At 41.2% G+C, this 24,195-nt stretch overlaps 1 protein-coding gene across 2 annotated transcripts in view; it reads left to right on the forward strand.

Annotated features, from left to right (window-relative positions):
* Positions 1-24,195, forward strand: part of Atp8b4 (ATPase phospholipid transporting 8B4 (putative)) — a 175,575-nt gene that overhangs the window by 109,315 nt on the left and 42,065 nt on the right. For both annotated transcript variants that reach the window (XM_060371530.1, XM_060371531.1), the window contains 4 exons: positions 2,207-2,253; positions 9,926-10,091; positions 15,673-15,861; positions 21,538-21,653. In XM_060371530.1, the coding sequence (XP_060227513.1) occupies positions 2,207-2,253; positions 9,926-10,091; positions 15,673-15,861; positions 21,538-21,653 (518 nt within the window). The remainder of the gene's footprint in view (positions 1-2,206; positions 2,254-9,925; positions 10,092-15,672; positions 15,862-21,537; positions 21,654-24,195) is intronic.

The following is a 24,195-nucleotide window of genomic DNA, read 5'->3' on the forward strand; positions in this document are numbered from 1 at the left end:
CTGATATAGTCTCTCTTTGGGGGAACATTTAATACAAAGACAAGGTTGTTTCTCTTCTTTTCATCATCTCATTAGAATGAATGCATATGTGGTCATGATTGGACCATGTAAACCTGAGATTTACATTTCAAGAGGCTGGTTAGGTTCGTCACTAGCTCAAGGACTCCTCCTGAACAGCAGATGAAAAGCCTTCATAACGTAGACCTCCAGGAAAACCACAAACAAACATCAAGTATTGTCACAGAGTTTCATACAAAGAAAAAGGCATGCTTATAAATTCCCTTGATAATAGAGTCCTTCAACTTTTGACTCTGTTCTTCAGCTTTCTTATTCAGAAAACATGAACTAAAGTTGTAGTGATGCAAGCTTGTTGTGAGTAATTCTGATATGTCTGGGATAAGCAGATGCAAATACCTCACTACTGTGAAAAAGGAATTCTAGTCAACAGTATCAACCTTTTAAATACTAAGGAAAGTTTAGAAAAATACTCAAAGTTCCAAAACCTTCCCAGGCTGTGCCACCAGATGGGAGCCAGGTGCTTAAACATGGGAGCCTAGGAGTGACATGGAACACTCAAACCATGACACTCAGCCCTTGCTCTCTTAAGCTCATGGTCATCTCATGATACACGATGTGTTTCATCCAATTTCAAAAGTTCCTATACCCCTCAGCACTCCCAGTGCACTCTAAAAGTCCAAAGGCTCTTTTAGGACTCAAGGTAATTTCTAAACTGTGACCCCTGCAAAATAAAAATAATTGTTTTCTTCTAACATTCAGAAGTGGGGAATAAACGTTCTTTTCTCCCTTTGCTGGCTTATCTGGCATCTTCATATACTATTAAAGCTACTTCTCAGGGAGGAGGCTTCAAGGTCGGATCCAGCTTGATTCCTCCACGTCTCATGTCTGAAGTGTCTTCAGCAAGAGGGTTTTGCCTTCAGGCTCTGGGAGGTGACCAAGAACAATGCCAGTCTATTGTTTCACAAGTCTCTTGGACTCACCCTGACCACCAGATCAAAGAGAGACTCCCCTTGGCAGGAACTGGCCATTTGGTTAGTCTGTGGCTCTTATGGGGAGCACTATTACCCAGTTTCCACATCTTATTTGTGATTGCTCATTTATTATTTATTCTTTGGGATTTTGTACAATAAATTTTGATCATATTCATCCTGTCCTCTGACTCCTCCTAGATTCATGCCATTTTTCCTACTTGCTCAACTTGGTGTCCTCCTCCTCCTTTTTTTTTTTTAACCTGTGTAGCTGATGCTGCCCACAGGCTTTTGGATGTGTGACCTTTACCAGGAGGTAGTCTACACACTAGAGGCTGCATCCGCAAAGAAAACTGGCTCTCCCTCTCCCCATAGCCAGCAACTGCTGATGGCCTCTTAGCTGACAGTGCAACTTTGCCCGTATCCCCTCTCCATGCCAGCATTTTGTATGGCCTGAGACTGTGCAGCCCTTGTGCATAGAGTCTCAACTGCTGTGAGTTCATATCTGCTCTGCTGTGCCCAGGGAACAGTTTCCTTGCAGTCATCCATTTCTTATCACTCTTACGGTCTTTCTGCCTCCTCATCTGACCTAATTCCTGAGCCTTGGAGGAATGCGTGTGAGATAGATGCTCTGTTTAGGGCTGAGCATCCCACGGTTCCCTAATCAGTGGTGGATCTGTGTTAATCACCTCTAGTGTGCAACAAAGCTTCTCTGAAGAACCTTGACTGATGCTCTAAGCTGCAGTCACACGTCTTTTATTTTTAATGTCTACTTAACTTTATCTTAAGTAAGCATCCCTCTATATTAATTGTCACGTATAGGGCTATACATCTGGTGTCAATATTTGAATTCACACTCTATCTTATAATAGTGCTTCTGGAAAGAGCACACCAATTGGCACCAAAAATATATGGACAAGTAGCAGTATATTGACTGGGCAGGTTGTATTTAGAAATATGTATGTATACTCACACATGTATGTACACAATAACTATGAATGGGAAAAGAGACCATTAATTTAACATAGAGAAAGAAAGGCTGTGTGGCAGGGTCTGGAGGGAGAAAAAGGAAGGGGTATGATGTAATTATATTATCTCTCCACAGCATATAAAAAAACCCAAATGCCCAGCAAAACAGAATACTAAGTTTATTCTCTAAAATTAAATATCTAAAGCTAGCCTCAACTTTCCTTACCACTTACTTTCAATGTTTATTTTAGCAGGTGAAGTACCAGATGACCTGAGCCAGAAGAAAGAAGTAACTGAGGTATAGAAGAGATGCGTTTTAATTTTTTTTTGCTTTAATTTAAAACTCTATATGCTTTTAAAGTAGGACACATTCCTAAAGGCCTGATTTATACTATCCACCATGAAACATGTAGAACTAAATGAAAAATAGATTCACATGATTCAAAATTTCTTCTAATCAAGGTCCCTTGGCCACACAGTTTCCAAATCTTTTAGAGCCATTTCTGTACATGCAAACAAATGTGTTTCACTGTTCATAAACATGTGGTGGCAAAAATACACACTCTTCTGTAACCTTCTCAGCCTTAGGAAGCTATATCAATTTTAAGTGTTTATTATTTTTTTATTCCACTCTGTTTATGTTCTGCAATCTATGTAATGAAACGTAATAGGAATTTAAAATGTCCCTAATAGTTTGACAGTAAAGAAAACTCAGAGGAAAACTGGGTAAGTATGCTATCAGATGTTAGGGTGTCCTGTGGAATGCATCTCAAGACATGCAACTACTACAGAAAAATGTGTGGGCACCTGCAGGTTGATTAGTAGTGCAAATTGTCCTCCAACCTGCCACATCTTTAGATATAAAAAGTTTCTTCTTCTCCTTTTCCTTCTCCTCCTTCTTTTTATCTGGATAAGCTTTACTTACTTTTTTCTTAACTGGATAGGACTCCTAGGATTATGTTAACTAGAACTGATAAGAATGGGCATCCTTTCCTCACTCTAGACTTTAGACTTTTCATCTATGGCTGTTATTGTACTGAGACACTTCCCTGCTAACCCCCCCCCCCCTTTTGCTCAGAGCCTTTGTAATAGAAGGTGATCACATTCTGTCAGCGCCTTCTCTCAATCACTTGGGACAGGGATGCAGGTTTTAGGCTTCATTCTGTTTATGTGATATTTCACATTGATTCAGTCTCATCTTTGCATTCCAGGGATAAACTCCATCTAGTTATGGTGTAAGGTCCTTTGAATGTGATGTTGGGGTCACTTTGCTAGTACACTCTTGAGGATTTTTACCTCTGTGTTCATTAGAAATGCTCTTCTTGTGATAGCTTTAGTGTTGGTGTTAGGGTAATGCTGCCTCATAAAATGTTTGAATGCAGCTGGCATTTATTTGGCTTCAAATGTTTGATATTTCTTATAAGCAAAGCCATTTTGTCCTTGGTTTTTCTATGTTGGAATTAAAAATGGATAGACTTTTATGATTGTCTTGGCTTGTCTGAAACTACTGGGCTCCAGAAGGCTGGAACTACATCCAGGAAACACCATGCCTAGCTTTTCTGGGAAGCTTAGGATTCTTGTTTCATTTTTCACACCAGCTATGGGTTTGTTAAGGTTTTCTGTTTCTTAATGACTTATATTTGGTGGCTATGTTTCTGGAAATTTGTCCATTTCCTATAGCTAATAATTTTTTTCAACATAAACTTATTCACTTAGATCCTTAAGGCTGTGTATATGTGTGTGCCATTGTCTAGTCATCTTTCAAATGTATTGCCTTTTCATATAGTTACAAAGACAGTTAAATTCTAACATGAATTCCAGAGAGGTGTTTAAAGCATAGCACTTGAACAATTTGAACTTATAAACATCTGCTACTTCAATGAAAAACATTAAAAGTACCTTTTAAAACCTCATATTGCTAAATGAAGTATCTGAAGTAGCTAAAGAGAAAAGGGTTATTTTAGATCAGATTTGGAGGCAAAAAGTCCAAGATAAGGTGGCATTAGTGCTTGGCCTCTGGTGAGGGTGGTGGATAGTGGCACACCATGGCAGAGGCATATTCAAAAGTTACATTTTGAATTAGATAAGGGGGGGGAGGGAAAGGGACTGAGAAAGAGCTAATCCCCTTTAAGGACACACTGTCAGTGATCAAAGTCATTCCCGTCAGGGTTACCCAGGATTACCTCCTCTTACATGTACACAACACTACCTAACGTGGCCCTCTGGACATCAAACTTTCAAGGTCATTCAAAGTCCCAGATGTAACCAGCGCTTACATTAAAAAAGAAGAAAGAATCAAGTATAATTCAAACACGTGATGAGTGGTAGTGATTATTAAACTGTGTTTGGTGGGGAAATAGTCCAGAGCTTGGTTAGGGAGCAGTAATGGTGAGACTTTTAGAGCAGCAAATGTTGCTTAATTCTGACATTGCCACTTTCTACGTAGCTGGCCTTTACAGTTCAGACTCTCATTTGTAAGATGGGGAAATTAGCATTTATTCTAGATGCGTCTTCGGCTCTGTATGTGCCTTGATTCACGAAGTTGTTAGCCTGTTTCTTGCTCCACTATCGGTAATATTTATAGTATTATTCATTTTAGAGTATGACTGGTTTGAGCAGCAAAGAGCCTACACCCAACTCCAATTTTATCTCAGGTGTAGACAAACTGTATCTTGGAATGGTTAATTTCTTTCAGCACTGTTTTTTTTTTTTTCTTTTAAAAAGTAGCTAAAATACACCTGTTCTTTTAGCTTCAGAATCAAGTCAAAACTGCACTACAAATGCCAGTAATAAGCTTAGGGCAGGATGATTAGAAATGCACAAGCCTTGGGTTGTAGAAAAATAATATGTTGTATCTACCACTTTCTTTTGTAATATGTTTAGTGAGATATAGTAACAGAATACATTACTATATTTGCAATTGCAAATGTTAATTCACAAGTTTTAGTAATTCAAAGGGGGCTATAACAAGACATATAATATTTCAGATCAGATATTGCTGTCAAAATGAATTTAGTCAGGTTAGTTTTGCCATCAGTTTTGGTGTCAAAGGGTACAAGTGGAAGCCTGTGACCTCCAGAGCAAATGCCAGGGGCTGTGCATGGATTCATCTTCTTGTTCAAATGGATGGAAGAATGCAGGTCTCGTGTCAAGGCAAGGTGTCTGCACTGATGGGAAATATGACTGGAGATGACATTGTGAATGCTATGATCTCTGCTGATTCTTAACTCTTGAAACATGCTTTGCTTAGTGTGCTCCTGAACCACAGCAATGTGGACATACGACCCCCCAAGTCACATGAAAAATGTCATTAAAGGCTTCAACCCTGAGAGCTAAGGTTATGTAATTGGCAATACCTCCCACCTTAAGCAAGCTAAGACACATGATTGCTGTGTCAGGCTAGAAGCACATTGTCCCCCCCCCAAAAGCAGTGAAGGCCATATTGTCATCTGTGTGCCTATCACAGGCTGGCTCTTTGAGCTGGTTGGGCTGAAAGTCTACTCTATTGGTCATGAGACCTGGGTTAGGTGAAAGATGGGGAGTAGAGAGATAGAGCCTGATGGGTCATCATGAAGAGTATGACCCTTATTAATGCAAGTGGTACTGAACCACAGGATTAAGTATGATACTAGGCCCTGTGTACTGAAGGTAAACCAGCAAGGTAAGCCCAACAGCTGATCAGAGTAACACAACCAGAGCTGATTCAGAGTGACAAGTGTCATGAGTTATAGCTACTTGAGGAGATCAAGCCACGCAGAGGCAAGACTCCCTGGTACTGGAGGCAGACAGGGCACCCACACAGGGGGGTACAGAGGAGGTGGCTGGTTCGTGCCCACAAGCTCAAACCCACAGTTCTCCCAGGGACCTCAGTCTGTTGGCGAAGCCTCAGTGGGTTCCGTATCCACATTGTCCAACAGCTGCCAACCTTTCTAGACAACCGCAGCTATGTTACAGACCCCAGGCAGCAGCAGGAGGAGCTGGCAGCAGGAGAGGGCCGCAGCCCAGCTCCAGTGTGCTCACTCAGCAGCACTCCCACGACAAGAACAACTAAGGGAATGATGGGGATGACACACAGAACTCAGTCCTGCCATCAGGTGCAGGCAGGGACGACAGAGTAGCCAAGATCCTTGGTCAGCTCTTCCGATAGGAGTCGTCGTGATGCATCCAACACCATCAATGTCTTGGCTGAGAAGTTTTAAGACTTTCAGAAAGCTCTTTCGATCCCTGTTTATCAAGGCTGGCCGAGGGGTGGGAGCCTACGTGTGGCCATGCCCACTCACTCGGGCCCTTCCCCGACCTGTACCAATGAGAGCACAGACACGGCTTCCCAGACTCGCAGTACTTTCCACCCATCCCTGTGCTCACCTAACCCCTATGTCAGGCCAGGACAGCCAGCTAGCCCTGCCACCTCCCACACTGCCAAAGCGCTGTTCGGAGAGAATCACAGCTGACTAGGTGCTGGCTTCACCACGTTGACAGTGACTTGGGTCCTGTCAGCAGACAGGCCTGCTGTACCTTGCTGAGGATGGTGAACGGAGTAAGTCCCATGGCTCTCACAGGTGGCGGGAAAGCTCCTTATTTTCCATCAGACCAAGCCAAGGCAACCAGACTCCAGCAGCCCTGAGTGGTAGAAGCCAGGCAGAAGAGAGGAGACTGGGCTGAGAGAGCCTGCGAGTGGAAGGATGCACTAGCTAGCCCCACTGAAGCGTGTGAAGCCAGGGCTGTAAACCATGAGGTTTGTCTCAGGGAGAACATGAGAAAAGGAAGTTCAAGACTGATGAGCAGAGGGGGACCCATAACTAGCAGTTAATCTTCACCTTCATCTTCATGTTGGCTTGTTGCAGTAAATTAATATATGAATGTTGGGCTATATATTATTTATTATTAGCCCTGAGATTATCAAGGTAATATTATTTAACCCGCTATCACAAATAATAAGACAGACACCTGTTAGATTTATAATTGCCTTATTTACCTTGGGCAGGGCAGATATTCCTACCTATACTGTCTGAATCATCTCACCATCCATTCCCCAGCCCCCATCCAAATCCATCCTCCTTGACCATCCTATCTTCCATCCTTAATCTCATAAATACGTGCTTTTATTCTTCCCATGCCATTATTAGAGTCCTTCCTCCTGGCCCCATATGGTTTCTTCTCCAGATTAACCCACCCTGGCATCCTCCTCCTTTCTCTATTCCTGTCTATCTGTCTCCAGTGGTTCTCATGATTCTTCTGTTCTCAAAATCCCGGGAACCTCAGCCACACCTACCCCATTCTGCCCTGCCCAGGTATAGGCCATTTAGTGAACCAATCAGGTATAATGTCATAGGCATTTCTACACATACAAGGATGGGTGTATCCTGCGGGCAGTAACCAGATCTTGAGAGCCAGTAATGAGCGTTAGACCAACCTCCAACACTGGCTCAGGAAGGCATACTCTCCAGCCTGGTGGAACAGACCTCCAGATTCGGTGCCAAGGGGTCAGTGTTGGTTGGCTTCACAAGCAGCAGAGAGCCCGACTGACAGAAACACTCTCAGCCCTACAAAGCCAAGCACCAGTGAGAGAAACTGGCCCTGACTCTGCAGCCTGTTCTTACTGCCAGTCCTTCCCCAGGGCCCCTCCCTGTCCCACTTCTCCTTTCCTCATTTTTACTAAACAGTTCAGCCAGAGCCCAGGCTCTGGGAGTGGGAATGGCTGCATGCCCTGTACTATGCTATGGGGCCTGGCAGAAGCAAGTTAGCTCCACAAGGCTGTGTATGGCCTTCCTGCCCGGGCAGCAGGGTTTTATCTACTGGAGTTGTCTACTTGGGGGTGGGGATGCCAACCTGTTTTGTCATTGAGCTAACATGGGCAGCTTCCTGACTCTGCTTTCTCTCCTAGCAGCTGTCATCCTGGTGAGGCTAGTTCTCTGCCACGCACCAGGGTCCAAGTTGGGACATTCAGAAGGCGTAGGGCTCTGGTGCTCTAGCCACAGTCACCAGCCTATCCCTGCTGTGAAGAATCCCTGCCTATTCTTTATTCCTCTTGGGAGAGTGCTAAATTCAGGGCCCTGGACGCTGTGCTGGAATGGGAACAGGGTACCTCAGTGAGAGTGGGATGACAGGCTACCGGGGTCCCTCAAACATAGTGGAGAGCAATGCTTGAATCGTTCCACTGGTATTCAGACTGTCCTAGTCCACTCAGGCTTGTTGGATGCTGCTGCCGCAAGGCTCTGGGGCTCTTTACTGTCAGTGTTGGACCAAGACAACCAGTTATGGCTCCTGTTTTGCCATAGGCCCTGATGCCCAGGGATAGTGAGTGAGCTCTACATTGCCTCAAACTTCAGCCCCAAACATCAATTTTTTTTGTCCTCTCCTAGATGGTTTTATAGGTATTCCAAGCTCTACCGTAATGGGGAGGGGGTGCTGAAGGTGTGGCTGCTGCCTCTAGGCAGAGCACAGCTTGAGCCCTGTAGCTCCTGTAAATACCGCATCAGTGAGTGAATAAAACCATGCTAAGGGAGAAGGGAGCATGCTGCCCAATGCATTCTATATTTTTTTTTCATCCCACAAATGGACACATTGAAACTTTTGGCCAAGAGTACATGAAAATCAGCACTCCCCCCCCCCAAAAAAAAAAAAAAACAACTAAGGATAAAATACAAAGGGATTCTGGGTATGATGGAGGTGTTGTACTTCAGTGTCTCCGTGAGATGCACATGGATTCAGACCCTGGAGCCAAAGAAAAGGAAGTCTAGCCACATTGTGGAGCTCAAATGCTTTCACCCTTGGAAGGGATACAAAGTAGAAAGCAGATGTCATCAGCATGGATATGGGAACATAATGGAAAAGTGGAGGGCTAAAGTAATTTAATGGTTGTAGTGTCCTTATAACCTGAGAAGTTGAAGGATACAATCTGTTGTGAAGAGAAAAGGACATTTCATTACTTATAAGACTGTCATAAGGTTTCTAAAGTTGCGATATAAGTGTCCCAAAGATAGGTCATGACTATATGAAGCCAACAAAAGTCCAAAAGATGCAGATAATGTTGGAATTCTCAAATGGAAAAAAGTACATGGCAAATGTGCTGTATTCCTAAGGACACGAGAACAAATGCCTGCTTACTCCAGATATTGAACTGATGAAAGACCAAAGTAACCATGCCACTAAAGTCCATCTTGGTGATCCAGTGAATTTTATTGGGGCTCCTAATAGGAAATGGGTGAGAGGTTCTTCACAGGAGCAGAACTTCTCAGACAGCTGCATTACCGCACACCTTAGTGTGGTGACAGCCCGCAAAAGCTGAAAACACGCACGGCCTGCAGGCCGTGCTGCAAATTTGGAGGGTTCCATTCCAGGCAGCTCGGTTGGTCTGAGCCTCTCCAGGCAGCCTCGCTGGTTTCTGCCTCCTCCAGGCAGTGGTGCTGGCCTGAGAGTGTCCTTCAGGGCTTATAAAGGTCCTTACTGCTTATGTACTTGTGAATTTAGTTGGCTTCATGGACTTCCAGAAGCTGCTCTGAGTTGTTTATTCACTGAGTTTAAGCGTCTTTCCTGCAGGATAAAATGTTTCAGCTCCCCTTTAACATCCTGTGTCTTTTTTTTTAAACGTTTATTTATTTACAATGTGTATAGTTATCATTCTAGATGGTTGTGAGCCACCATATGGTTTTTGGGAACTGAACTCAGGACCTCTGGAAGAGGAGCCAGTGTTCTTTACCTCTGGGCCATCTCTCCAGCTCCCAACATCCTGTGTCTTAATAAACTTCCCTCCGAGATGGAAGGACTTAACTCTGCTATACAAGAGCATGTTTATGTATACCAGAATTTTTTCATTTTTCAGACAATCTGAGGTGAATTAGCTGCTGCAGATTTTTAAATATTAAGACAGGTAATTGCAACCCCATGAAAAATGCAAAGGTAAAAAAAAATGAAAAGACAACGGATTATTGTTGGAAAAAGTTTGGTTTGGTGGTGGTGTTCTCTTACAGAAAAAGGAGCCTGTGGACGTCTCGGGAAAATCTCAAACAGAAAGAAAATGCCATCTCTATGACAACAATCTGATGAAATCCATCGAGCTGGGGGACCCCAAAGTGCATGAATTCCTTCGCTTACTCGCCCTCTGCCATACTGTGATGTCGGAGGAGAACAGTGCAGGTAAATGAACCCTGTTTGGGTAGTGATCCTTTAAAAAAATATAACAAAGAGAAGTATTGGTTAATTGAAGGTTTTCTGAACTAAACATAGAATATCCCAAACAAGGTTTTCTTGTCTCCAGATTTTTATTTGTTTATATTCTGAATGCTTCTCATAAACAAGGAAATATTTTTATTTTTTAATCCATTTTGTTTATGTGTGTGAGTATATTACCTGCATGTATGTTTGTATACCACTTGTTTATAGTGCCCGTGGCGGCTAGAAGAGGGTGTCTGATCACCTGGAACTGGAGCCACAGGCAGTTGTGAGATGCTATTGTGGGTGCTGGGAATTGAACCTGGGTCCTCTGAAAGAGCATCTAGTGCTCTTGACCGCTGAATTGCTCCGGTGCCCATAAATACATTAAAGAAAAAGATACAATACCACTGGAAAGCTAAAGACCCAGCTGTGTCCTTCAACAGGGGGTGAAATGCTTCCTATGATTGAGCAGCACATTGGCTGTCAAACTTTTAGTACCAGAACAAACAGGGAGGTACCGTTGAGTCACATAGCACATGTGCGATGGAATGAAGGTGACCACAGAGTGCGGATAGATCTACATCAAAGCACTGTGATCATCATGTCAACCAAGGCCTTTTACGTGGTTATTTGGAGCCCAGGGTTTACAAAATACAACAAAACCGTCTGGCTCACTTTACACTTGATGCAGGAGGCAATCAATGACGCCAGAGGGTCAGCTTCTTTCTTCAAAGTATAACAGTTTCACCTGTAAGTTTTGCTTCTTTTTGCTACCAAATATTAAGTTAAAATTACTACCCAAGGAAGTAATACGTGCTGGATTAACCCATTCTTTAGATTTTAATTGCTTTGAAGATTTGCATAATTATATTTATGGCTTTAATTGATCTTTATAATATTAACACCACAAAGAATTATTATATCCCCTTCTGGGAATTGCCTTAAGGAAGTTTCTTTTATTTCTGCCTTTTGAGTTTATTTCATTTCCCAAACCCTATTTCATTTTAATAGCAGTCTGTTTTCTATTAATGTTATGATATTCTTTAGATCTCTTTGAGGATATTAATTATACTTAATTTGAAATTTGCTTTTGTTTTATCCAATATGTTGCATTTTATTGAGTATTCTCTCTCTCTTTGTCTCTTTCTCCCCCTTCTCTCTCTCTGTGCCTCTTTCCCTCCCTCCAGACCTCCCTCTCTTTTGCTCTCCCTCCACCTCCCCCTTTTCTGCATCTAACTTTCATGTTTTTCCTCAAGTGTTTGGTGATTTATGGTTGTGTGTTCCTCTTTGTGTGAGAGAATCTCTTCTTGGTGACTGTCATTTGTTACTTATAGTCTGTTGCTCAAGTTTATATAAATGAGGCAGATCATGTAATTTGCCTTCTGGTTGTGAGGTCCTCTTTTCTGGAAGTCACCTAGGTTACTGTCTTGCTTTTCCAGAACTGGCGATAAGAGTTTTTCAGGGCTCTGATTAGAGGCAGACTTGCACACAAGTTCTCTTTCTTATTTCCCCTCCTACTCTATGCAAATCGGACACTCCTACACTTATTCACCTCTGGTCTCTGGTTCCAGACTCAGATCTTGACCCTTCCTGAGGTGGCCTGAACACAATGTAGAAAAACAGTTTTAAGGATGCATCCAAGGAAGAAGTATTGCTTCAGCCTGTCACTCAGAGGGAGCAAGCTGGACAAGGAGCACAGTGGTTCAGCAGCACTGAATGGAATTTTTCTATTAGTTTTACTAACTAGGCCTCCAAGATGCTGTTCTCATTTGTTGACTGAGTTTGGAGACTGTCTGGTGCTTTTCCTTACCTCTGCCTTCATTTTTGTCTGCAAATGTTTTATACTATGGTTTTCTCTCTATCTTTGTTTCTTTATTAATCAAACTGTCATTTTAATCTTTTAGATAGTTCTCAGATTTCTAGATTCATTTTTCAATTCCAGCATTATTAACAGATTTACCTCATGCTACAACTCAGCGTATTGAAGCGCCCAGTTCTTCACAGTACATGCATGCACATTGAGCGCACACAAACACACATTGAAGCTTGGTGGGATTTGACGGCCACAAATATCCCTAGAAACACTGATTGGATCAAGGCAGAGAGGTTAATTCAGTTTCTACAAACCCTAGCCTACTCACCACTGCTAAGGCTTCTATCACTACAGACGAGTTTGTCCTCTTGTCCCCTGTAGAAGCACAGTTGTATAGCATACACTCTGTGTCATCTTCTGTCACCAGTGCTGTTATCTGAGTTACTAGTTTCTCTTTTTATTGAGTGTGAACATGCCACAACCTCTTCCAGTGCTCTGTTAATGAAGTTAAGTAGTTCTAGCATTTGTAAGCAAAGTTGTCACAAACACTTTTTATGTATTCTAAAAATTTGTTAAAAAACTTGAGGGGGGCATAGCTAAATACTTAGGAATGGAAATTGCCAGCTCATAATATAAGGAAATGCTTAAACTTCTTAGGAAACTGTTCAGCTGCTTTCAAAAGACATTCATGTATAATTTTCTATCCCTGCTGAGCATGAGTGAGAGCTCCGGTCACTACACTCTTGTGGCTGGCTAGCGTCTCCTGCCACTTAAAAGAATTCTGAAGAAACGGGAGTTAGATATAGGCATGTTTTCGATGGTTTCTAACTCTTGTCTCAAGACACTGAATTCCATGGACTTGGGTTATGTCTTTAGGAAATGTGGACTTGCTATCAAAGCTTTCATTGTGGGATTTGTGGCTGAGGCTCAAGCAAATCCCCACATGTGGTGGCGCACGCCTGTAATCCCAGCACTCAGGAGGCACAGGCAGGCAGATCTCTGTGAGTTCAAGTCCAGGCTGGTCTACAAAGTGAGTCGAGGACAGCCAAGGCAACACAGAGAAACCCTGTCTCAAAAAAACAAAACAAAACAAAACAAAACAAAACAAAAAAAAACACCAAAAACAAAACCAAAAAACAAACAAACGAACAAACAAACAAGCACGCAAACAAACAGAAAACAAATAAACCAAAGAATACCCCAAACTAAGCTTTTCTCTATCAATGTCCCTTATGGAGAAGATGAGAGTTCAAATCTAACACTTGAATTTTTAGTATTTAAAGTTCAGCTCCTGGCTGAGGCGACTGCTGCAAGTGTGCAGTATTTGGTTCATGGGGAAGTTATTTGAAAATGCTGTAAAAAAAAAAAAAGAAAGAAAGAAAGAAAGAAAAAAAGAAAGAAAGAAAGAAAGAAAGAAAGAGAGAAAATGCTGTGTTTTCAGTCTCTGCCAGAGTGAAGTCTCAGAACAAGAGAGTGGAAAAATCCAAGTATTTTAGAGAGAGTTTTCTTTCTTTTCTTTTTCAGTAAATGACAGTAAAATAAATTTTAAAAATTTTAAACTTTTTTAATGCTTTATAATACCAAATTCAAAATTTGTTGAAGCTTGATATGTTTGATTTTCATAAACATTTAATAAATGCTTGAAATGAATTTATATTATATAAGTTAGGGGTACTGTATTCTCATCATACACATTCAACAGTATTTTAATTATATTATTCAACCTTCTGGTTCTTTGTTTGTTTGCTTAGTGACAGACTGCTATTCTTTGTCCCTGGCGGCCCTCAAACTCATGGCAGTTCTCTGGCCTTGGCCTTCTAAGTGCTAGAATTAAAGGTATGAGAAATCTTTTTTAATGGATTATTTTGACAACTTGATTTCTCAGCTAATCAAAATATGCCAAGAGCTCCCAGTAGAACAGCACACCTGTATGCTGATATTTGTAGTTCTGCCAAAGCTTTCTGTCCTAAGGTCATGTGAGATAATATCTCAGTCTTCCGTCGCCATTAAACCACGGCATGTGGCAGTCTACCCGGATCTCCTTTCTCTCCAGGAGTCATTTTTGTCTTAGCGGTTACCACGACTGCTCCTCCCGCATAGGCATTGGTGCACTTAGCTTTCGTTAGTTTTAATTGATCTCTTTGCTTACATTCTAGACACATTCCTTGTAAATGATACTTTTAACATTTAAAAACTCAGCAACGACTAAAGGGAACATTCGGCCCATTTGTCTTTGTTTGTCTACACTCAGTTTTAAATACTGAAAGCTCAGTTGTTGATAGCGCTTAGAGCTCTTCTCAACCAACTTATTTTGTCTTATCTTTGTCCTACCTTTTCTTTCTTGGACTCTTTTTTTCCCCCTGTCTTTTCATAGATTTAGTCCTTGTGAATTCTTCTGCTTTGAAAACAATGGGCCTTTATTATTTTTGCAGTTAACACTGGGTTTTAACACAGCAAACTCACAGAAGCCTAAGGCATCTTGTGAGTAAAACAAAGATCCTTTAACCTGCTCAACCCTGCTCTGACATCTGTGATATTCTCATCATAGTGTTCATCCTTTTAAAAACTCACAGGTGCTATTTTTATAACTATAGTCAAGTTTGTGTGATTCATTCATATCTTTACCTTTTTTTTTTATATCCCTTAACATTTGTTTCTTTTATGTGGGGATGATATTTATTTATTTATTTTTATAAATCTCTACCTACTCCTGGTAAATTCGTGGCTTACCTTTGCTGGTACACTATGAGAGATTCTGAAGTAACTATTTCCTCATTACTTCCTTTTCTTTTTTCATTTTTTGAGATAGAGGCTCTCTCTATATCCCTGACTAGGCTGACATTTACCGTGTAGCCCAGGCTGACCTCAAACTCATGGAAATCTTCCTTCCTTTGCCTCTTAAATGATTCAGTTGTCCACTTGCTTATAAATGTATATTCAAGAATATATGCAGATAAATAAGGTTTTATTTTTCACAAGGAATCCGTACTATACTCACTAATAGAAAAACCAGTTACATAGCAATTTATCTTGAGCACTATAAACAGTAAAAATACATTTTCTGACTTATTTTTCAAAGATGATATAATTTTATATAAATGGATTATTTTTATTTTAAGGTATTTTTTTAAGTCTTTCTGCATGTTTCATTCTTTCTCCTCTCAGCTCCATTCTAGCACCCACACTATTGAGCAACAAGTCTTTAACATCTTGATTTGATTTATTATATTTTGGTGGATTTTTATATATTCAGCATCATAAAATGATCATTAGTGACTTAGCAAAAAATAGGTCAGAGCATCTGCTTTCTCACTTCCTTGTTGTTTGATCTTTCTAATGACCTCTTTCACCTCGATAACCTCTTTCAGCCATAGGTATCAGCAGAATAAAAATGAAACTAATAATTTAAATAATCACTACTCTAAAGGCGTCCTATGAGAATCAAATGAGTATCATATTATGGAATTTTAGTTAGACTCTCTAGTCACTGAAAGTGAAACTTTTATTGCAGTGGAGATACAGACAACTGGACACTTTGCTACAGGAGGGAAAGGGCTCTGTGGTGGTAAGCATGGAGCCTTGTGGTATCCCAGAGCTTCAGATGATAGGCAAGTAGACATTATCTAAGGGTAGGAACGTGTTTAGAGTTGATGCTGGCGTTGGTTGTTAAAACATGCGTTGGAATTAGAATTGGAATTAATGAACATGAATTATCACCCTAACACTGATGTTTGTCTCTTTCCCTTTTAGGACAACTGGTTTACCAAGTTCAATCACCTGATGAAGGAGCTCTAGTTACTGCTGCTAAAAAATTTGGGTTCATTTTTAAGTCTCGGACCCCAGAGACAATAACAGTAGAAGAACTGGGAACACCTGTTACTTATCAGTTACTTGCCTTTTTGGATTTCAACAACATCAGGAAAAGGATGTCTGTTGTAGGTATGTTTTTGATGCTTCTGTGGTTATACTGGTAGTTTTCAAAGATAATTTGACTCTTGATTATGTAATACATTTTTGTAATTTTATGAACTTTCATGATCTTCAACATAGCCTCAAAAGTGTAATAATATGTGAATACAATTAAATATGAACTAATTTCCTGCCCCAAATTATTCTGAATTCTTTATCCAAAGTAACTGTAGCATATGATATTATTTTTAATGCCCATTTTAAAGATAACCAAACTGAGATAGAAGAAAGTGGAGTGACTTACTTGAGTCTAAAAGCTAGCAGCGTAGTGGAGAGTCAACCCCAGAAGTCTGAATGGAGGGATGCTCCATTGCGGCTCAGGAGAGCTTCTGACATGTGTGGCTTGTGCTGGCTGCTGTGGGCATCATCGGCCACTCTCACACATCCATCACTCAGCAGCATTGGCTGTTCTCATTATTCCTGTTTATCCCATTGTTGAAGGTGATGGCTTATTTAGCGCCACATCACACCCATGCTTTTATAAACCATTGTTAACCTTTAGCACTGTTTCAGTGTCCTTTGGCTACTTACATGCCCCTTTCCCAATCCTCTTACATCTCTAAGTAGGTTTTTTCTTTTTATCTTTAAAAATTATTCTTTTGCTTAGTTCTTTGAGAATTTTATATAATTCTTCTTTCCTCCTTACCCAACTCTGTGTTCTTTTTTTATAACCTGTCAAGTCCAATTTGTACTGATAATATATTTGTAGATATGTCGCCTTCCACTGGCATGTGGTCAAGTTTTAGGGGCTAAAGACTCTTCCTCTCCCAGAAGCTAGCAACTCAAATAGTTCCTAGGGAGCTTTGTGTCCACCCACTCTCCAGTCCCTGCAGGGATTTGGTCTGCTGTGAGCATGCACAGGTCTTCTGCAGCTGTCACAGCTGCTGAGTTCATACATGCTGCTGTCTTGCTGTCTTCACAAGACACTGTTTTCTGGTAGTTATCTACTGACTTTGGCTCTTAGACTCTGCTGTCTCTTCTGGCTCTGGGTTCATCCCCCACAGTGAAAAACAAAGAGGCTGCTCTGCAAATAAAACTGGCCTCTTAACATCTTGGTAGTTTACTTTCTTCAGCACTTTCACATCTTTTACAAACTAGGATAATGGTTCCCAGCTCTTAGCTTCCATTAGAATAAGCTGGAAAACTATTAAAACACAGATCACTGGGCTTGGTCACTGATTTGTGACTTAGTTCCTTGAAGGAAGAGGCCCCATGTTTGCATTTCTGATAAATTCTGAGTGATGCTGGTGCACACCGCAGGGGACCAGAGATGGAGAAATGCTCCTCTAGACTAACATTTCCTTATGGTTAGTCATTTTCCATGGCTGTATTCAAGATGTTTCTCAAACCTGCATTGTTCTTTGATACTCTCTAACTTCAGTTTCTCGCAAATCCTGTGAACATATTTTTAAATCTTTCCCTTCCAATTGCATCCTAGAATTATTTGCAAACCTAGTGTCTACTAAACTACACTCCCCCCCCCTACAATTCTATTGTCCTTTCCTCTTAGTTACAGTACCATTGCCTCATTTTGGGGTCTTGTCGGTGCTTACTTGAATTACTGCAAGTCTCTTCAAAATTGTCCACATTAGAATAGCACTCTATGCTGGCAATAAGCTATTCCTTCTAAAGCACAGACTGAGCATGTCATCACTTGAAAAAATGTTGGCTTCTCAGGGTTCACAGGATGAGCCCCTAGTGTGACTTGCAAGGTCACATGAAAATGACACCAACTCTACTTTCTAAACTGTGTGCTCAAGCGTCACCACACCTTGCTCTTCTTGGGATGTGTCCTAGACTTTTATGCCCTCTTTAGTTGTTGTTGTTGTTTTAAATGTATACCTAGAACAATTCTGTCCCCTAATTTCTTTTTGCTGAACACTTCTTCTCATCTGATAAAGTCCACTTTAAACGTCATTTGTTTTTCTTATTCTCCAAGTAACTATATCTCATGCTATTTCCCAGAATTCTTTGTTCACTACAACAGTGGGATTCCATCTCCTGGGACTCATGGTTATGGCACCCTACAGGCTACGTGCTACTAGAGGTCAGGTAGCCTTATCTTCATACTTCCCAGGGCCAAGCACCAGACAGGCACAATATCTCTACAAATATTTGTTGAATGAAATTCTACCTAATACCTTATAACTTATGACCATCTCTGCATTAAATGAATTCCTACTATGGAAAATGTATATATGCATAACGGGAGGGTTTGAGGTCTTTTCTGGAATGTGGTACGGAGGCTGCTCATTTTAATGATTATATTTTTTATGATAACAGGCCACAGGCAGCTTCCACCAGCTAAGAAGCACACAGGCTGCTCTAGGTGTTGGCTCATTGTTGCATCAATGGGAGCTGTCCTCTCTTTACCACCCCAGGGGGAGGTGTGAATGGCCCTCATTTGGCTCAGAGTGGATTTCATTTTGCTCTGAGGGTGTTGACAAAAACCTAAGATTGTTAAATGGGGAGAAGTTTGGCTTTTGCTCAGCATTGGCCACCATTACAGGCTATGGGGAATTCTCAGCTTAACCGCAGACATCAGATGTCTGTCTTAATGGATCCCATATGAGGAAGGGCAAGGTTTAGCACAAAGTGGGACTTTGACAAGCTTTATTTTTGGCTGCTTGGGTTTTAATCATTTTAATCAGGGGGCGGGGGGATTCAAGAGGTCCTCTGCTAGGGCAGAAATGCCTGTTTGAGTCTAAGCAGGAAGCAATCTCAGTATCCTGATCATCACCTGGCTTGTCCTATGGGGACAACATCATTGTGAGGGCTCTCACATTGCTGGTGCTGTCTTTCTCAGCCTTCTACTGCCTTTGATTCCCTTTATTCCTCTTCTTCCATCTTCATTTTCTACCTTACTGTTTGTTTGTTTGTTTTGGGTTCTGTCATCCATCAATTTAATAATGTGTAGTTCCAATACCAGGATGCTTGGATTTCATTTGGGAACAAGAGCTCCAGTTTAAGCCAGTGCTGTTTAAATAAAAGTTGATTTCTATAGTAGTTTGTTAAAGGGTGTAGAATCTACTGATTAGCAAATCTTATATCGTTATGGAAGAACCCATTGCACTAATTTAGTACATAGAGGTCAGTAATTCAGTACATAAATAGACAAACAACAACAATAAACTATTGAATCAAGGAAGGTGGCAGATAACTACTAAAGAATAAATCATAGCAGCTCTCAAAATTTGATGTGTGATGAAGAATGCTCAACTGTAAACTTTTAAAAGGTTATAAGTCTGATAGCTAGGTGTGGCACTTATCATAATTCTAGGGCTTGGGAGGTTTAAGGGAAGCCTGGGCTATACAGTGAGCCCCCATCTCCTTCCCAACCAATCAAACTTTTATCAAAAGACTATTTTTGACAATTACTTAAGATTTTTTTTTTACTAAAGAAAAGTGCTTAAATCAGTCAGCAGATTGTATTCTAGACTCCTCCTGGTTTGAATATTGGCCCCCTGGGAATCTCTCAACCCTGGGTCTTGTCATGGCCTCTTGTAGCTGCATGACCTGGTGCATACAAGTCTTATACCTTGGCCTGAATTGCCTAATCAGGGGGAAAGAGCTCATGGACATACAGCCCCTCCCAGCCTGTTTCCTACCTTCCCTTCACCCTATTAGCATTAAATGGATAGTAAAACATGTTATATTCTCCTGCTTTGAGGCCTTCTATCATAAAGAACACTTTAAGTGGGAATCATGAAATGATCTTTGACTCAGTTGATAAAACCTGTGAATGTGTGTGTTCAGACTATGAAGTGAAATTGTGGACTAGCGAGTTACCTCACATTGCTGGATCTCCTAGGAAGAAATATACAGTCTCACCATCCTTCCTTCCATCCATCTATCCATCCATCCATCCTTCCATCCATCCATCCATCCATCCATCCATCCATCCATCATTCACTCAGATTATTAAGTGCTGCCCTGTGTGTCAAAATGTAAAGCCAAGCCTACAAAGTTGGGCCAACTCTTAAGTGACCCAAAAGTAAGACTTGATAGAATATGCAGGTGAGAGTAGTAATACAGGAAGTCTAGTGAGGCCAGTCATTCCCAAACCTCAAGAACAAGTGAAAACAGCCCTATAAATAACAGACTTCCAGTGGGAGAAGGGTAGAAGAAGGGTATTTCTTTCAGTTCTGTGAGGTATGTTTGTAGCTATGATTGACCCAAGAATAAATCACTAAAATGAATGCACTTTCCCAAGCAACAGAAGTCATAAAAGAGTTGGGTGTGGTGGCACATGCCTTTAAACCCAGAACCCAGGGAGGCAGATCTCTGTGAGTTTGAGGCTAGCCTGGTATACAAAGTGAGTCCAGGATAGTCAAGACTATACAGAAAACTCCTGTCTTGAAAAACAAAACAAAACAACAAAAACAAAAACCAAACCAAACCAAACCAACCAACCAACCAACCAAACAAGCAAAAAAACCAGCAGGACAACATCTTGAGGCTCTAGGAGTCAGGCAGATCCTTCTCTGATAGTCAGACAGACAGGGAGAGGGGCCATGACTAAGTTCTAAAGATAGCAGCTTTTCTCTCACACTCCTGTCCTGAGACAAAATCCTGATAGTTTAATCAAAGGCCTCATTCTGTTTCCACCAATAGGACTCCTCTTCTGTTGGACCACAAAGGAGGTTAGGACAGATTCTAAGTTGTGGGCCTATCAGCCATCCTGTCTTTGTTCAGACTGACAGGTCCTAAGTTAGGGAAGAATCCTCAAAGACACTTAAAACCCCCAGTCCTAAGATCCCAAAATTCAGTTTCTCCTCTTAGGACTGGGGGTTTTAAGTGTCTTTGCTCTTCTCTGAAGGTTTTTCAATCTGTGTGCCTTGCTCTTTCTTTCTCTCTCTCTCTTTTTCTCTCTTTCTGGATGCACACCTGTGTGCCAGAAGTGGGTATCAGATCCCAGTATAGATGGTTATGAGCCACCATGTGGTTGCTGGGAATTGAACTCAGGACCTCTGGAAGAGCAGACAATGCTCTTAACTGTTGAGCCATCTCTCCAGCCCCCCTTCTCTTTTTCCCTCTCCCCCTCCTACCTGTGTCCCTCTACCTTCTCTCCCTTCCTCTCTTCCTTTCTGTATTCTTGACTCTAATTCACTGGCTGATTCTGTTTGTTCTGTCTATGATTTTTGTTGTCCTTTAATTCTTAAAATAGCAGAGAAAATGAACTATATCAAGATCCCTGCATGGCAACAACTTGAGTGGCTACAAATTCATGTGGAGATGAGTTGGTATCACAGTGATATTTATTTGAATAGAAGGTCTTGAATTTCACACCAAGGGCTTACAATAAAGCTCTTAATTCTCTTTAATACACACGGTTTAATTTAAATCTTTCAGCCATTTTGTAACAGCAAAAGAGGGGGAGCTCAGTAGGTCATGTACATCAGAATACAAATACTTATTTCTGAGTTTGGGAAATCAGTGACTTCCAGTAGAAGAAATATTTCTAAATTAATTGAACAGGAACAAAGCCAGCTGACTTAGGTAGTGATTGTCTAGCCAAAAGCCCTGAAAGCTTTGTTCTCTAAAACCTTATGTCCATTTCCAGATGGGCTAGCTGGAGTCTTAGAAGACTGCACTTTTCACAGATTTCAGTGATATAATGTTCTTTTCCAAACTCTTACTTTCCAGTTCGAAACCCAGAAGGACAGATAAAACTTTATTCCAAAGGAGCAGACACTATTTTGTTTGAGAAACTCCATCCTTCCAATGAACACCTGCTGTCTTTGACATCAGACCATCTCAGTGTAAGTGCCTTGTGCTGAGTTCAGCACCGGAGCCCTTTTGTCACCCCTTATGGTTAGGGCTTGCTAACACATAAGCAAACAAGCTGACCTCTCAAATAGAAGTCAGCTGTGGAACCATTTCATAGAGGGCAGCCAGGGAGTGTCTGGGAACTGGCTACCACTCAGAATGGTATTAGCAGAGGACATCTGGGGAAAGCCTCATAGTGGGGGTGAGCCCAGGGTCCTTCGGGGCCACTGCTTTATAACTCTGTTCAGATGGCAAGGAAAAAATAGAGGAAAAAAATTGGAGCCAACTTCTCTTTTTTAAGGCTTCTTTCATTTGGGCTACAAATGTAAGTTCCTTATGTGTCCTGGGTGCTCAACCCATACTTTCTAAGACTAGCCTAATTTTTTTTCAGAAACTTTCTGAAGGGCGTCGAGGTGATCTTTGTACCTTCTTTCACCTCTCAAGGGCAAGGGACTATGAAATAATAGGGACACTGTGGGTTTAAACCTGGTAACCAAGTGTCATGCTCATAATTTGTTTGAGGTTCTGGTTGACTCCTGTGAATTTTGAAGAAAATGGTTCAAAATTTTCATTTTGTCCATTTTTATTCTTTCATTAAAATTATTAAAGATTCATGTTCCTTTGTTGGATGTTGTTTTTGTTATAAAACATCCTTTCGAGTCCTCTAAAAAACAAATAAAATGTAAATACTGTGCCTGACTGTAAGTTTAAAAGTGATGGTTTAGTAGTAATTGTTACAAACATAGCTTTTTTTCCTTTTTAACAGAGCATTCTTGATTTTTCTCTTAGTCTTTTCCAAAGACTGACATGGTCTTTTAGTTTCTTCATTAAAACAATATTGGAGTAATAACTATATGATTCTTTCATTGCTCAAACACCAAGGCTCTAGATATTTTCCTTTTATATTAAAGTTTAATTTGCTCTTTTCATTTTTGGGGGGGAGGGGAAGAATTGTTTTTAGGGCAGATCAATTGGATCTGCTCTTTCCTTCATTCACATTCATTTGGCTTCTACATTCTAGGCTCTTAAATTTGTATTTAATTATTGATTTTTGGATAGTTTTATGATAGGAAAAGGCCTTGCTCAAATGACCATTTTGGATTAAATGTGTGTTTTATGACTAATTAGATGACTTAAGCCATCTGTCCCCTTTTCTAGTGTCTTCTTGGAGTTGATTCACTGTTGTGCAGAACAGTGATGCCCAGTGGGGTTTCGAGTTAAAAGCAAAGGCTGTGTGAATTGAGAAGACAAAAGATGGTTTTAAGGCAGTAACTAGATTTTCAGATCAGAAGGGGATGTGGTGATGTTCTTGGAAGATAAGGCTTGTAAATGTAGATGCACTGGCCCAACTACTATAACTGCCTGGTGATGAATTCAGCTAATGTTTCTTGTGGTCTTTCTGGGTTAAAAGGCCACTTTGCACCAGGCACGGCCTTTTCTTTTTACCAATTAGGGCACAGCATGATTTAGCACATGTCTGATCACAAAACTCTATCTGCACACATCAAAACAGTAGAGAAAACATGCTTAATGACCCGAAGGAGCAGAAATGGCTATTAACATGCTTTACTTGCAGTTTGGAGGCCCATAAAATGACCACTGGAGGCAGAAGTGACGTGTGAGGTTTTCAACATTGCCCCCAAACTCAATCTGCTTGTGTTTCTAGCTAATGAGGCTGTGTGAGACACGTAGCAGCCACCAATTGCTTACCGCTTGCTCCTGTTAGAAGGATAAAGAACCAGAAGTATCTTATGAGATTGTCAGTTTACCAAGTGTCCTGGTTTATTCGGTTTATACTTTTGGGTCACAGTAAGTCGTTGGAGATGACAGGGCAGGAATTCAAGGCAAGAACCTCAACCAGAACTCATTGTGGATCACTGCTTATTGGATCATTCTCTGGCTCACTCAGTCATGGGCTCATGATTATTACCTTTCTTATATAGCCCAGAACTACCTGCCTAGGGATGGTCCTGCCCATGATGGGCAGCACCCTCCTACATCAGTTAATAATCACGACAACCTCCCATAGACATATCCAAAGGCCAGTGTGATCCAGGCAATTCCTCAGCTGAGTCTTCCTTCTTAGATGAGTCTGGGCTGTGTCAAGTTGACAATTAAGACTAACTTAGGGAAAGTATGGTTTCTTTTTTTTATTTTATTATTATTTTTTTATTTTTTTTATCAGTTACATTTTATTAACTCTGTATCCCAGCCGTGTCCCGATCCCTCATTCCCTCCCAGTCCCTCCCTCCCTCCCTCATCTCCACCGTGCCCCTTTCCAAGTCCACTGATAGGGGGGACCTCCTCCCCATTCATCTGATCCTGTTTTATCAGGTATCTTCAGGACTGGCTGCAAAGCCCTCCTCTGTGGCCTAACAGGACTGCTCCTCCCTTCGGGGGTGGGGAGACCAAAGAGCCAGTCATTAAGTTCCTGTTAGAAATAGTCCTTGTTCCCCTCACTTTGGGAAACCAATTGGTTACTGAGCTACCACAGGCTACATCTGAGTAGAGGTTCTAGGTTATATCCATACATGG

This window comes from Meriones unguiculatus, chromosome 18 (genome assembly GCF_030254825.1).
Source record: "Meriones unguiculatus strain TT.TT164.6M chromosome 18, Bangor_MerUng_6.1, whole genome shotgun sequence".
NCBI classification, from domain to species: Eukaryota; Metazoa; Chordata; class Mammalia; order Rodentia; family Muridae; genus Meriones; species Meriones unguiculatus.